Below are 12596 nucleotides of genomic sequence, written 5' to 3'. Positions count from 1 at the left end.
ATTCAACATGGCCAGAGCACAGTATCGGATAATGCCTTCGAATTAATACCGGTCAAATACAACGTTGAATAGAGCAATTGCAAGCGATATCTATTAAATCGTGATAATTATATGCGAATACTGCGAACGTTATCAAAAGTCCGCCAGCTGCGTAGTTTCCACAAAATGATGTTCCCCTGACAGCACGCGAACATTTTCTGAAATTCCTTGCAGTAGGTTAAAATAAGCAAAAACTCACCTACGTTTCGTGTGTTTCCTTAATTAAGCAACTGTTTCTTTAATTTATTGCATAAAACCATTTTGCAGTTTTTTATACTTCTACATTATTTGCTATCTCTGCTAACGTTTTAACCTGCTGGTTAAGTGTACTTACTCTCTATAATATTTGTTGATTATTTAATAATGGACCATAGTGTCCATAATTGATCAAAAGTTATTATAAGAGAATGCTCGAATAAGCAGCCGGCTTAAAGCGATAATAGCGCTTTATGTTGCTCGGAGTTTTATTATACGAGTAATACAAACTGCAGCGTGTGTCTGTTGATCCGCAAAATATGGGAGCAGCTGCCACTGCGGCCCATTAGTACCAATGCTTCCTTCATTAATACCGGATAACTGTGGTCACCAATCCGCGCATGTTCGTTGTCGCGTGCATTTGGGACGCTCCTTAAAATTTTAAAGCAATTAATCTTCCTGTGTGAGCACTGTCAACGCAATATTATTACCTGATCCCCGCGTTCGATGCCTGTTATAAAACTACGGATTGAGAAATTAAAAATATCAGTGCTGAGAATAATTATGTAATTAAAAAAAAAATATTTACCAATGTAATAAAGAACTAATCTTTGAAAATATCAGTGCTTTGAATAATTACGTAGTTAAAAACATTTATTTAATAATGAAATAAAGTACTAATCTTGATTGCACCAATGTCGCGTAATGGAGCAGTAGAGTACCGATGTTGTGGATAGTGTTTTGCTTTCGTGTTGATGTGATTGGATTTTCTCAATGAACACGTTTCCGGCAAATGGCCATTATGAATAACAAACCAGTACTTCCTTACCGGCGTCTCGCTTACACATTACATAACCATCTTCGGCGAATTATTTGCCGGCTGGCTGTCCGCTTACCGATTCCTTACGCTTAATTGTCAGTATTTTTTACAATGTTTGTAATTAATCATGGAAAATAATCCGCTTAAAACGATGACTGGATACATAACAAACAGACTGCCAAACATCACTGTGCCACGTAAATGCTTTCCTAACAGAAAAACTTTACCAGAAAAACACCGCAGCGTCCATCCAATCGGCACCAACTTGACCCGGGGCCGCAAACGAGTTCAGCCGTTTATAAAGCAGAGCGACCGCGGCAGACCGCATTCTCACTTGAACTCTGCACCGTTCTCTCGCTCTCTCATAAAATATTTTCAATAAAAAGTTTTTATATATCGCCGAGTTAAGATGTCACGCAACTGTCTGATTCTGATGGGCCTGTTGTTGGCCGTGGCGGTGTACTGCGCCCAGGCCAAACCGGCGCCCTCGAAAGCCGGTGCGGCAGCCGCCAAGAACGACACCGCCGCGGCGGGAGCGAAGAAGGACGATAAGGGAGCGGCCGCCAAGAAGGACGACAAGAAGCCGGCCGCTGCTGCGGCAAAGAAGGACGATAAGGCCGCCGATAAGAAGGACGATAAGGCGGCCGCCGCGGGAGGCGACGATGCGGCTGCGGCAGGAGGCAATGCGGCTGCCGCGGGAGGTGATGATGCGGCGGCCGGTGGAGCGGATAAGAAGGACGACAAGGCAGACAAGAAGGACGATAAGGCGGGTGCGAAGAAAGACGATAAGGCAGCTGCCAAGAAGGACGATAAGAAGCCGGCTGCTGCTACTAAGAAGGACGACAAGAAGCCAGCCGCTGATGCTAAGAAGGATGCTAAGCCCGCTGCCGATAAGAAAGACGACAAGGCGGCCGCCGCGGGAGGCGACGATGCCGCGGCTGCGGGTGGCGATATGGCGGCTGCCGCCGGAGGTGACGCGGCCGCTGGAGGTGATAAGAAGGATGACAAGGCGGCCGCCGGAGCGAAGAAGGATGACAAGGCTGCGGCTGGAGCTAAGAAGGATGACAAGAAGCCGGCCGCTGCTGCCAAGAAGGACGACAAGAAGCCTGCTGCCGCCGCGAAGAAGGACGACAAGGCGGCCGGTGCCAAGAAGGACGATAAGGCCGCTGCGGCCGATAAGAAGGACGATAAGGCGGCCGCCGCGAGTGGCGATGATGCTGCTGCGGCTGGCGGAGACCAGGCTGCTGCGGGTGGCGACAAGGCTGCCGCCGGTGGAGATGACACGGCCGCTGCCGGTGCCGATGCCGCGAAAAAGGACGACAAGGCGGCTGCCGCGGCCCCGAAGAAGGACGAGAAGAAGCCGGCCGCTGCTGCCAAGAAGGATGATAAGAAACCGGCTGCCGCCGCGAAGAAAGATGATAAGGCGAAGGCCGGCGCGAAGAAGGACGATAAAGCCGCTGCGGCATAAGCTGACAGGGATGTGGCAATACGCGTCAGATTGGCGCAGTGTTCTTCTGTGGTTGAATGCGAAGTTTGACATGCTCACCCGGCATTGCGGTGATAGTATTGTGTTTAACGCCGTTCTGCTCTTGTCTGCGATGTTTTGTATGCGCTCGTGCTCTCTGTCCTTTCCCGTTGATGGAAAAGTGCTGCTCGACCGGAAACCGGTATTGCTAACAAACTGATCAATAAAAGGTCAGATCTTTTATGTACAGTATATCAAGCTTTGCAAACAATAATCATGAGGATGTATACAAATAATTTACAAGAGTAGCAAGCTTAAAACTGCTCGGTTTATACGTATAATGGCAAACACATTAATATTAATTGTGTGATATGGAAAACGTAATTCTGTTAATTAACTGTCCAGTGCATTTAAATTCAGTTTCGGGTATCTAAATTAAAATACATGTACGTTGCCCAAACCTTTACATGTTGTGTAATATGTATGCTACTGTGCTTTCGGGAAAAAGAATATTTGTACGTACGAGGTACTACAAGTCAAGCATCTAGAATACTTAACGCTGTAAACTGTGCCCGTGCACGAAACACAGCAGTAATGCCGAATTATCGCTGTTTTACTTTCTCGCTACTCATACGGTAGTATTGGCAGTATGTAGTGATCGTAAGTAGGTACATTGAAAGTATACCTGGATGGTCCGTAATATCGGTGGTAGATAGTAAAATATGTACAAGCATGTAATAGCATGTTTCGTCTTCGGTTCCATTTGAAGCAATAGACATTGCACCTTACCGGGAAAAACTAGATATTATAAAGGTAGATTTTGAGTAGGGTGACTTAAGTCCTATACATGATGACTATGGCATCTGATGATTATGAGTAACAAGGGTTAGCACACTTGCAGGCGGATGTTTCTGTCATTCTGCCAGTGTTTTTCTTTCAACTCACGCTGATTTGTTGTGCACAACGCGCAATATGTATAGATAGTGACCAGATACCAGTATTTCTGGCTTGTACTATCCAAAGGTCAATCATCGATCTTTTCCCCTTTCCCATGGCGGCCTTGCTTCTAGCCGTGGTAAGTTGGCAGTGAGCGGTTGTCTGATAGGTTGCTTGGTGCAACCGATTGCATGATGCCCTGTTACAACTTATTTCCGGCAGAACCCGTTATAATATGAACCTGCATTTATCTGGTATTTGCTTGTTAGTCTTATCTGAGCATTACTGAAGTCGCAGAGACACAAAATTGCTAGTACCGTTTGCCGCTTGTGCGCCTTATGTGGACGTATCACTGGTAGCAAAACCGCGGGAAAACACCTCTGGCCGCTGGCGACTGCTGGGTCATATGTCATTGTTGGACATCACCGAGCAATCTCCGGCAGCCAGGGATTTTGCTTTGATGAATTCGTTGAGTCTGTCCACCCGAGAAACGTATCCTCCATATGCTGCGGTTCTTTTCAAGCACAGCAGCTGAATTCCTCTGGCATGTTCCGGGACTTATTCTCCGTGTAAGGTCACAGCCAGTGTGAGGACTGTAAAGTTTACCCGGTGAAGGACAAACTTGACGGTCGTGATGTTGGCTCGGCATTACTCATAACACTCGAGACTGACCAATCCCACATGTCGCGGGAACGCACAGACTTGTCCCGTAATTTCTGTCGCATCAACACAGCGACAAACACAAATTCACGCGTTACGCTGAACTCCAGAGTAGGACGCGCCACGCCACACTAGCTACGCTCTACATGCATCTGACAAGGCTGATGTATACAAACATCGATCTAAAATATAAACTATCGATGTAAATATAACATTCTAGTTTTTTCCTCTTTTAATTACCTGAAATCTTGAGAGGGATGAATTTGTCATTGTGGTAGACGTAGTGTAGTGGCAAGCGTTCATGGTGCAGCTTTCGCACTAAATACCTGTACGACACAAATTTCGCTGTACCTTTACGATTGAAATTTCAGGACAGGCTTGCACAATGCACAATCGCAAACCGGCACATCCCCACGGTTCTATTCATTCATAATTCCGTCTGCTGAACCACAGCCTGGTTATTACACAATAACTGGCAGGCTGCTTTACAGTAACAATCCACATACTCTGTACTGCCAGCCCGGTCGTTGCCTCCACCCTGCCGGGCATCCTTCACTTTATACTGAGCTCGATCAGGGTGTGTATGTTTCCCGTAATGCAGAACATCCGAGCACCGACAATCTCCCAGCGTTTGTGTGCGCTGAAAAACTATGAATGGCAAAAACTGGTAACCATGTTCTGTGCCGCAATAGCACACGGCCGTGACCTTTCGTTGGCTGGACAACGAAAGCTGAGGAGGTTGGGAGACAGGGGTCACCGAGGCTGGGTTAGCGTCTGTCCAAAGGCGATACTGTTATGATCCCTTTTCCGAACCCCATGGAAAAGCCGTTATGTTGGACCGGCAGCTACACAGGAAATCGGGCAAGCGCGAGAAAGTCTGGTAGCATAATTGGCCGCAAGCAGCCGAAAGTAGCAAACCTCGAACTTATGCAGGGTGAATGGGTGGCTACTTCAATGCACGAAATCGTGTCGTATAGCGCTACTAGTGGGTAGTTTTAGAACAGTCGCTATGAAGAGGATCTGCCCTGTTGGCAAAAAAATGAACGAGGTACTCTACTGCTACCAAACTATGAACGATATACATCATCATATACTACCGGGAAACGACTCTATAACTGCTCCAATCTCCACACCTTTTTGTTAGGCAAAGTTTAAGGGAAGTGACCCGGTACATGGCGCCGAATGCGGGTACATAAACGACTTTCGCTTACGCGCACACCCATACGCTTTTTTGCATCGTTGGATTGCATTGTGCAATGTGCAACCAAATGATCTGTATACGTTGACGTGAAAGCCGTTTGTGCGCGCAATGTCCGGTTGGGAAGCTATATGTGAAAATTGAAATAACATTCCGAAAAGTTTAAATGCAAGAATTGGTGCATCAAATGTTTCATTACGGACCGATAGACCTTTCAAATTTTGCCAAAAAAGGCACATAAGCATAAGAATCGTTCTGGCACGGAACCAGAATTCGGGCATTTTTCCCCATTTTAAAATAAATATTACAGTTGTTGAAATTTATTTTAAAATTGGGAAAGCATGATGGAAACCTGGTTTCCAGTCAAAACAATCTCTGTGCTTTTTGTCTGTGCAAAATTTGAAGGTGATCGGTTCATAATGAGACTCTTGGTACACGTGAATGGATTAGCACGTTCTCATACTCATAATAGCCGACTTACTGCAATAGTGCAATTACTGCAATAGCCGACTCTTATTGCAGCAAAGACGATTACATAAAAAAGATGATAAAATCGTATACATACAGGTATTATCCCATGCAATTTTTGTCTATAGACAATTAGGCCGAAAACTGGCCTGGATTTTTATTATTCTCTGTATTTCACATATTTCGAACTACCTACTCGTATATTAGGTTTCGGGGAAGTATCGCCGGTTACAGAATCTTCTGCTCCCTTGAGCTACGGTTTTGTGTAAGATTCCGTTCACAATGGAAAGCCCCCATAAAGACTGCCCGGTCACTCTCTCAGTCTCCAGGCCGACAATACACGCACAGACTGCACAGCAAAACACACTGCACTAATGCCGGTTAAATCGCCTTCAGCGGAACATCAGATACCGTGCAGTTAGTTTCTTTGGCCGACTCCATCATATAGAACTGGTATTTAAAAGCTCTCAACTTCAGAACATTTTTCGACGAGTTTTGATTACTATACACTTGGATATACGGTTAAAACGTTTTACTGCCGACACCGAACATGGTGTCTACAACCAGCAAATTTGTTATAATTGGTTTTTTGGCGGTGGCGATTATTGCTGTCACACAAGGTAAGCCTCTCCCCAAGGATGACGGTAAGGATAAGCCGGCAGCCGGTGTGAAACCACCGCCACCGAAGAAAGACGAACCACCTCCACCGCCCCCGGATGACCAGATGGACCCCAACGCACCACCGCCACCGCCGGATATGGACGATCCCGGCAATGACGATGATACCCCGCCCCCACCGCCCCCTCCCAAAAAGCCGCTGCCGAAGAAGGACGTTAAAGCTGCAGGCCGGGATGACGCCAACCCTCCGCCGCCGAAAGACGGCGAGGCCCCGCCACCGAAAAAGGACGCAAAGGGGGGAGCAAAGAAGGACGATAAGCCGCCCCCGCCACCTCCTGGGGATGATGTGCCACCACCACCACCTCCCAAGGACGGTGAACCGGACGCGCCCCCTCCTCCTCCTCCAAAGAAGGGTGACAAGCCCCCTCCGCCGCCCAAAAAAGGCGATAAGCCACCTCCGCCACCCAAAAAGGGAGATAAACCACCTCCGCCACCTCCTGGTGACGACCATCCTCCCCCGCCGCCCCCCGATGGCGATGCTCCTCCACCGCCACCGCCCAAAGATGGGGAAGCACCGCCTCCGCCACCTCCAGGGAGGAAACATCCGCCGCCGCCGCCGAAAAAGGGCGACAAACCACCTCCGCCTCCTAAAAAGGGAGATAAACCACCTCCGCCACCACCTGGAGATGATGACCACCCACCACCACCACCCCCAGACGGTGACGCTCCTCCGCCACCTCCCCCAAAAGACGGAGAAGCACCACCTCCGCCTCCTCCCGGAAAGAAACCGCCTCCACCACCTCCAGGAAAGAAGCATCCGCCGCCACCACCCAAGAAGGGCGATAAACCACCTCCACCACCACCTGGAGATGATGACCACCCACCACCACCACCTCCAGACGGTGACGCCCCTCCGCCACCTCCCCCGAAAGACGGAGAAGCACCCCCTCCGCCCCCTCCCGGAAAGAAGCCGCCTCCACCACCTCCCGGACATAAACCACCTCCACCTCCCAAAAAGGACGATAAGGCTGGCGGTAAAAGGACGATAAGCCACCTCCCCCACCGCCGAAAAAAGACGACGATGCCGGGGATGCACCGCCGCCACCTGGGGATGACAATCCCCCGCCCCCTCCGCCAGCCGACAAGAAACCGCCGCCCCCGGGAAAGAAGCAACCGCCACCAAAACCCGGCGCAAAAACGACTCCCGCAGCGCCGGTTATGCACCAGGAAGCGCCTAAGCCCATTAAGGAGAAAGACTCCAAGGGCACCATGGTGGGGGGTTCGGATATGCTGGATTAGCTTGTAATGGTATCGACTATGATCTCGAATACGTATCGCTACAATATTGGCAGTCAGCTCGTTTTCAGCAGGCTGCCAGACACAAAATTAGAAATGTCGGTCTTATTATTATGAATTCATGACAGCGCATATTGTTGTTGTTGATAAACTTGGTGCCTGGAACAGTAACCAATTGTTTTCCGCTGGAGGCTGTACGGTTTTGCCGACCGGAAATTGTTAGGCCGCGTAATACGCAGCCGTCATTCTACTGCACAAAGTACTTTTGCCTCATAATGAATGTCAGTAAATGGATGTTTGCGAATAGAAGTATTTGTTGGATAACAGCAACTGTCAAATTTACCACGTATTGGGATTCGGATGCGAATTGTATCTAGGTCAAAACGTTGATATTGGTAATTCGTTCTGTCAAATCACAAGTGGGATTACTTCACCAATTTAATTACCGCACTTCACGTGATTTTTAAATTTTTAGTATCTAGTTCTAGATCTTTATTACCACGAACAAAAAAAAAATTGCATGCACCAATGCCGGTATCCCAGACAGAATCAACAAAAACCAAAGCTATCGCCGGAAAGCCCATGTTCTAGAACGCGGCCAGACAGTGTTAGTTTTTTTGAAATGCATTACAGCGACCAGACAAATCATTTCCTGTAGCCGGGTCTTCCATGTCAATTTAAAGTACATCCACACTTAAGAACAGCACATCTATATTTAGGAAATTACTGTTCCTACGTAAAAGATATGAAAATTGAAAATAAAAAAATAATGACCATTAAGAAGTCAGATATTCAGTTAATCCCATTATCCCGTAAAGTCTTAGCCTAGAAAATTGGAAACTGGACCGTTCCCGGTTTCGAACATAAGAAAAACAAAATTAAATGTCATTTCTTGCAAGCAGTATATTTATATACAGGTAAAATGTAAAATTTTTCTATGTACTTAGGTAAAATTTAAGATTTTCCTTTGTTTCTGGGTCGCCTTGAAACTAATTTGGATCGTTTGCGGCATCGTGTCGGCACGATTCTGATCGAACGTACTGTAATAATTTAATACGTACTAATTTATCGTTAATACAACGACTACAGATACTGTAGATACTGTACCGTGATGATAATATAAAGTACGTACTTCACAAGATAGCAGTTATTATGGGATGTGCATTATAATGTACAGAGAATAAAATTAATGTGCACTTGCGTACAGCTGTACCTAACGCACGTAAGCATTTATTTCATACAGATACACGGTCACACAGCACTTCTCTCATGTTCAAGTGCAACAAAGCATTTAACTGCAAAAACGCGCAGGATTACCGTCAAATTAACAAAGTTTGTGCAGTAACAGTAGTGCCAAATCAGACCACTGTTATCCAAAAATAATAACAAAAAAGACAAGAATTTCACGTCAGTAATACGAACTTCCCAAATTATCATTTGTTGCCGCATGCAGTCCTTAACGTTGCTATCTACATTACATATTTTTGATTGAACGAATCCTTTGGAATTGGCTTATCGGTATAGCGAAAGCTATGCCACTCATTATCCTTAGCCGACTCGCGCGGGTTAGTCGAATAGTTGCCGATAGATTCTAATTCAGTGTAGCTTCTTCCCGTTTTATACTGAAATATGTAGCCCTCTGGAACCCGTGGGGCTTCAGCATAGCTGTTGGCGTAAAAAGCCTTCTTCCCGTTAACAGAGTACACCGGCGGCGGAAGGGCTACTGCGGCACCATAACCTACCTGTAGAAAAGCGTTGATCAGTGTAAGTAAGGTACAGCAAATTTGTTTAAATGACACAGCTTATAATTATTAAATAATACATGTACCACCACCATTAGTTCAGTTTTAATCTGTTTCCATTTTTCCATTATCCATATACGATACGATGGATGTGGCAGCGAAGCGAATGTAGTATTCTTTGACCTTTCTCAATCAATTGCAAATACGGATTTTTTATTATTCACTATATTTGTAATATATATGTATATATATATATATTTTATATATATATATATATATATATATATATATATATATATATATATATATATGTTAATCGTAGATTTAAATTTTCGATTGATTTACCCGGCAACATTGTATCCATTCCACATGATATTCTTGTTCGAATGGCGTTAGTTTTTTCGATATTCCGGTCATGACGTATCCAGTTCTAAAACGTAATTCATATATTTCAAGGTAATTTATTTTGTAGATATACATATACGCTTCTTTATTTACTGTATGCTTTCTTACACCGGTTGCGAACTCACTGCAATTTTTATTAAGAAATCGAGAGGTGTCGGAAACAAAAGGTCGGATTAATTCCGTAACAGCGAGATGGTACCATAATTTATAGTGCAGCTACGCATAACTGACCATGGTGAAGTTGATGTTGTGAAATACTTGTGAAGACCATTGCCTGTTACAGTAATGCATTGTATGGGTTCACTTACGGGCATAGCATGATGAAATTCGACAGACTATCGTAGAATTCCCGGTATGGATCATGGCTGTCAATATAGTCTGCAAAAGTAACTAATATGTATTACTCGCAACATACCATGGTGAAGTAGATAGAAAATAATTTACGGCACGATAAATAGTCGATATAGTAGCCTTTCGGAGTTTTACAGCACTTGTATGGCTGCAAATCGTCCCCGGTTGTTAAACCAAATCCACCTGGACGATGAACATAGAAATTGAATTCATTATCCCAGAGTGCTGGAAACAAAAAAAAGTACTTAAAACATTAAAGAAGTACGGTTTCTTCATGGGCTTAATTTTGATTATCTACCTGTCACAAATGTGTTGATTGACCTCGATGCATCATTGGTATGGAAGCAAAAGTATTCGTTGGTGAAATTTCGTACAACGCAGCTACAAAACAAACTTATATGCGGATCTCTGGAATACTATTCAAAAATCTGTCTAGCAGACTTTGTCTAGCATGTCTCACTTTTTTGAACTAACAAATATATCGCGAATCTTCATGTATAGCTATAGGATGAGCAGCTGAATGGCTCTGTTAAGCATAAACATTTTTGGACTGTACTTGGGATAGTATGGATACACTCCGTGAGACGGTGGTTTGTAGGGAAACATGAATTTGCACCATGCTGCGGTCAGTCGCTACCAAGAACAACGGCCATTTAGAGTATGGATATGATCAGTTTTTAATAAGTGTTCGAATAATATATGGGCGCTTGCGATGCCGTAATCTCACATTTTTAATTTATTTACGCACGCATTCCATATCAGATTCGCTCAGTAAGTTATATGGTCTCTTCAAATACGAAAGATGCATGACCTTTCCCCTTTGTCGTTCAAAGCGTTACAGAAATAGGACTGCAAACTAACATAAGAGATCGTAAGTTGGCTATGATGATACGAATGTATTGGCTAACCTCAAAATCGTCGGTGAAGTCCCTGTAAAACAAAGAAATAAACATTAGTTCTTTAGTTCCAAATTTAACAAAAACAGAAGCGATTTAACTTACTGCACACCAGTCATTGCCTCTCCTGTAAAAAGCAAAAACGGTTGCACACTTGTATGTGTTTGTACTGTGCATACTGAATATAGAATACGGTATTCTTCTACAACATCAGGTACTAATTTACCGTCAAGACATTCCATATTCCACTTTCGATGGGGCACCCGTGGACCTCCATGGTTATGCCACAAAGAAAGGATCGTATCACCCTGTAAATTCCATTAGGCATTATTGCGCTGCTTAAATCGTGGAAGAAAATTAACGGTGATTTGCTTTGCATTCATATAATTTCAGCATTAAATAAGTGATTGCAGAAGCATTAGTTCTAGTATTTTACAAAATTAATAGCGATACTTCCTGTTAGTAACATCGGCCTAATCTTCTCTATTGCAGTCTGGAGTTATTCGTTTGCTTTTACCATTCAGCTACTTTTTAGGTAGCTACAATTTTTACTTTTTTTTAATTTTTTACTTTCTTATTTCAGTACTTTTACATAGCTACATGTTTGCAGGTTGTTTTGTTAAGGCTAGTCAACTTCAAAATTTAACCAACTGGACTAGTTAGTATTTGTAATAAATACAGTAGTATTTTTTTTAAATCAAGATAGTTTTTACGCAGTATATACCGTAGCGTACGCGAGGTGTTCGTTATAATACCGATAGGTTGCGTCCGAAAATCGAAATACACAAAGGAAGAACAACCACCACAGCATCATCATCTTGCAGTAATTGGGGTAGTTTTTTTTCGGTTCTTGCTAATCCGTGATTATATATATGCAATGTTGTTACTTTTCCGGGGGGCCTGTTCAAATTTCTGAAATAAATAAAGAACTGTTTAACGTTGTACGGTACGGTTATGCTGTGATGCGTATATCTATAGAAGTACTTATAATTATGTGAACATTAGCGATTATGCATCCACGACGTTACTTTGCACATGGAGCGGCCTGACCGCTTTACAGTGCATCACCAGTTACAAAGACATCAACGTACAAGCCTGGCAAAGGTTATCCGTAATCCAAAATTTAACAGGGTGAAATGTGAAGTATTTGGGTGAGGTTTTAACTGGAATACTTCAACCTACATAAATTTAAGGCATCACGAAGTTTTGCCACAAAACATATTGACGCTCCATAAAGGCCTACCATCTTCCAACAGAAATTATAAAATTATATTCCGGGATTTCATTCATCTTTGATGATGTGCCACAATAACGATTAATTTCAATCTGATAGATGAGCATCCGTGAGAAAAGTCACATAAGTCATAACCTGTCCGGCAAAACACCAAAGGCGGTAGCCGTACGCTGATGTTAACTCTTTTATTAATGGACAATTAAATTTTCATGGTAAGCGTGGTAAATCCGATGATGAATACCAAACCGTCACTTCTTCATTTTTACCATAATT

General features: G+C 44.0%; 3 protein-coding genes across 6 annotated transcripts; 2 read left to right on the top strand and 1 right to left on the bottom strand.

Moving 5' to 3' along the window:
• The first annotated feature begins 1463 nt into the window (after positions 1–1463).
• Positions 1464–2522, top strand: LOC129582923 (cylicin-2-like). The gene has a single exon (XM_055474554.1). It carries the CDS (start codon positions 1464–1466, stop codon positions 2520–2522), a length of 1059 nt encoding a protein of 352 aa, XP_055330529.1.
• Positions 2523–6237: 3715 nt separating this feature from the next.
• Positions 6238–8038, top strand: LOC129582987 (uncharacterized). Its single transcript, XM_055474630.1, has one exon. The coding sequence runs from the start codon at positions 6332–6334 to the stop codon at positions 7703–7705; it is 1374 nt and encodes a 457-aa protein (XP_055330605.1). The 5' UTR covers positions 6238–6331; the 3' UTR covers positions 7706–8038.
• Positions 8039–8903: 865 nt separating this feature from the next.
• On the bottom strand, positions 8904–12596 carry LOC129582998 (uncharacterized). Of its 4 annotated transcripts, XM_055474651.1 has the most exons (12): positions 12333–12596; positions 12181–12267; positions 11814–12001; positions 11316–11397; positions 11195–11216; positions 11102–11123; positions 10750–10826; positions 10492–10574; positions 10287–10418; positions 10151–10220; positions 9783–9867; positions 8904–9437 (listed from the first exon to the last, which is right to left on the bottom strand). In XM_055474651.1, the coding sequence occupies exons 3-12, from the start codon at positions 11904–11906 to the stop codon at positions 9165–9167; spliced, it is 939 nt and encodes a 312-aa protein (XP_055330626.1). In that variant the 5' UTR covers positions 11907–12001; positions 12181–12267; positions 12333–12596; the 3' UTR covers positions 8904–9164. The 4 variants fall into 4 exon arrangements, with proteins under 4 accessions (XP_055330626.1, XP_055330627.1, XP_055330629.1 ...); XM_055474652.1 differs by lacking the exon at positions 12181–12267 and having other exon boundaries at positions 12272–12596; XM_055474654.1 differs by lacking the exons at positions 12181–12267; positions 12333–12596 and having other exon boundaries at positions 11845–12000.

This window comes from Paramacrobiotus metropolitanus, unplaced genomic scaffold, assembly GCF_019649055.1.
Source record: "Paramacrobiotus metropolitanus isolate TYO unplaced genomic scaffold, Prichtersi_v1.0 Parri_scaffold0000009, whole genome shotgun sequence".
Taxonomy (NCBI): Eukaryota; Metazoa; Tardigrada; class Eutardigrada; order Parachela; family Macrobiotidae; genus Paramacrobiotus; species Paramacrobiotus metropolitanus.
Note: the sequence above shows the minus strand (reverse complement) of the source record. Positions and strands in the feature narration are given on the sequence as shown.

Coding starts and splice junctions, on each gene's coding strand:
- LOC129582923 (XM_055474554.1), top strand. CDS start 1,464: ATGTCACGCAACTGTCTGATTCTGATGGGCCTGTTGTTGGCCGTGGCG.
- LOC129582987 (XM_055474630.1), top strand. CDS start 6,332: ATGGTGTCTACAACCAGCAAATTTGTTATAATTGGTTTTTTGGCGGTG.
- LOC129582998 (XM_055474652.1), bottom strand. CDS start 11,906: ATGATGATGCTGTGGTGGTTGTTCTTCCTTTGTGTATTTCGATTTTCG. Junction 11,398..11,813: donor AACACCTCGCGTACGCTACG/GTATATACTGCG, acceptor TGGAATTTACAG/GGTGATACGATCCTTTCTTT. Junction 9,868..10,150: donor AATTTCATCATGCTATGCCC/GTAAGTGAACCC, acceptor ATTACGTTTTAG/AACTGGATACGTCATGACCG.